The 1,105-nt window shown below is 44.7% G+C and overlaps 1 protein-coding gene across 1 annotated transcript; it reads left to right on the forward strand.

Moving 5' to 3' along the window:
- The first annotated feature begins 367 nt into the window (after nucleotides 1-367).
- LOC111649400 (COMM domain-containing protein 1) lies at nucleotides 368-749 on the forward strand. Its single transcript, XM_023399159.2, has one exon. The coding sequence runs from the start codon at nucleotides 386-388 to the stop codon at nucleotides 722-724; it is 339 nt and encodes a 112-aa protein (XP_023254927.1). The 5' UTR covers nucleotides 368-385; the 3' UTR covers nucleotides 725-749.
- The last annotated feature ends 356 nt before the right edge of the window (nucleotides 750-1,105 follow it).

The following is a 1,105-nucleotide window of genomic DNA, read 5'->3' on the forward strand; positions in this document are numbered from 1 at the left end:
ACATAAATACTATATACAAGAAAACAACAGTGAGATAATGCGCAGCTTGTTTATTGTATTTTATCATGTTACTGAGGTGTTTCTGTTGTTTACTGTATATCCAAACTGATATAAATAGGTGGGACAAAATATATATAATATATATAATTCAACAGCAGCACAAACTACAGCCTCCAAAATAACCCAAAAGTCGTATCAACATCAACATGAAGGGAGGACTTAGTGTTAGACGGCATCAGCTTTAGCCAGGTGTACCTAATAAAGTGACAGTGATCTGTTGTATTGGTGCTGCAGCTTTTGTGTTGCACCTCAGCTGATCTTCCTCCTCCTCCTCCTCCTCCTCTTCCTCTTCTCCCTCCTTCCTCAGTCTATCGCCACAGCAGACATGGACCACGCCCAGCTGGAGGCCTTCCTCACAGCTCAGACCAGGAAGCAGGGCAGCGGCGGGGTGAACGCCGAACAGGCCGCCGCCCTCTCTCGCTTCTGGAAGAGCCAGCGGGTCCGGGTGAGGGAGAGCCTGCTGTCTCAGAGCCGCTGGGAGCCCGGACTCAGGGGCCTCTCCTGGAGGGTGGACCTCCAGACCGCCGCCGGCCGGGGGGACGCAGCCCACAGCGGCCCGGTCGCCCTGATGGAGCTGGAACTGGGCAGGGCCGGACAGGTGAGGCCTACGTCCTGTGTTTCCTCTGACACTCATTCAGCTTCACAGTTTCACACATTCAACTAAAGAAGGAGCTTCAAACCGTGGAATCAAACATAAAACACATGTTAAACACACATTACAGGATAAAAGACTAAAATAATCTCAAGTTTTTTACAATTGGAAGAAAATGAATTAAATTTTCAGGTAAATCCAAAACAAATTCTACTTCAAATTCCTGTAACATTAAAGTTTAACACCCTGAAAAGACTTAAACCTGTATTTGAGTATGTGCTGCATTCACATTAGAAAAGTGACAACGTGTAGAAAAAGTGGTACGACACAAAATAGAAAATAGTGCAGTTTCTCTACTAAAGCATCAGTAACAGACACAGCTTCTGTTGTTGCATCAGCTAAAATATTTATAATATATACACGAGTTAAAACCATAGAAATCAAATATTAACA

This window comes from Seriola lalandi, unplaced genomic scaffold, assembly GCF_002814215.2.
Source record: "Seriola lalandi dorsalis isolate HSWRI2012SDOR001 ecotype SW California unplaced genomic scaffold, Sedor1 jcf7180002050682, whole genome shotgun sequence".
NCBI lineage: Eukaryota > Metazoa > Chordata > Actinopteri > Carangiformes > Carangidae > Seriola > Seriola lalandi.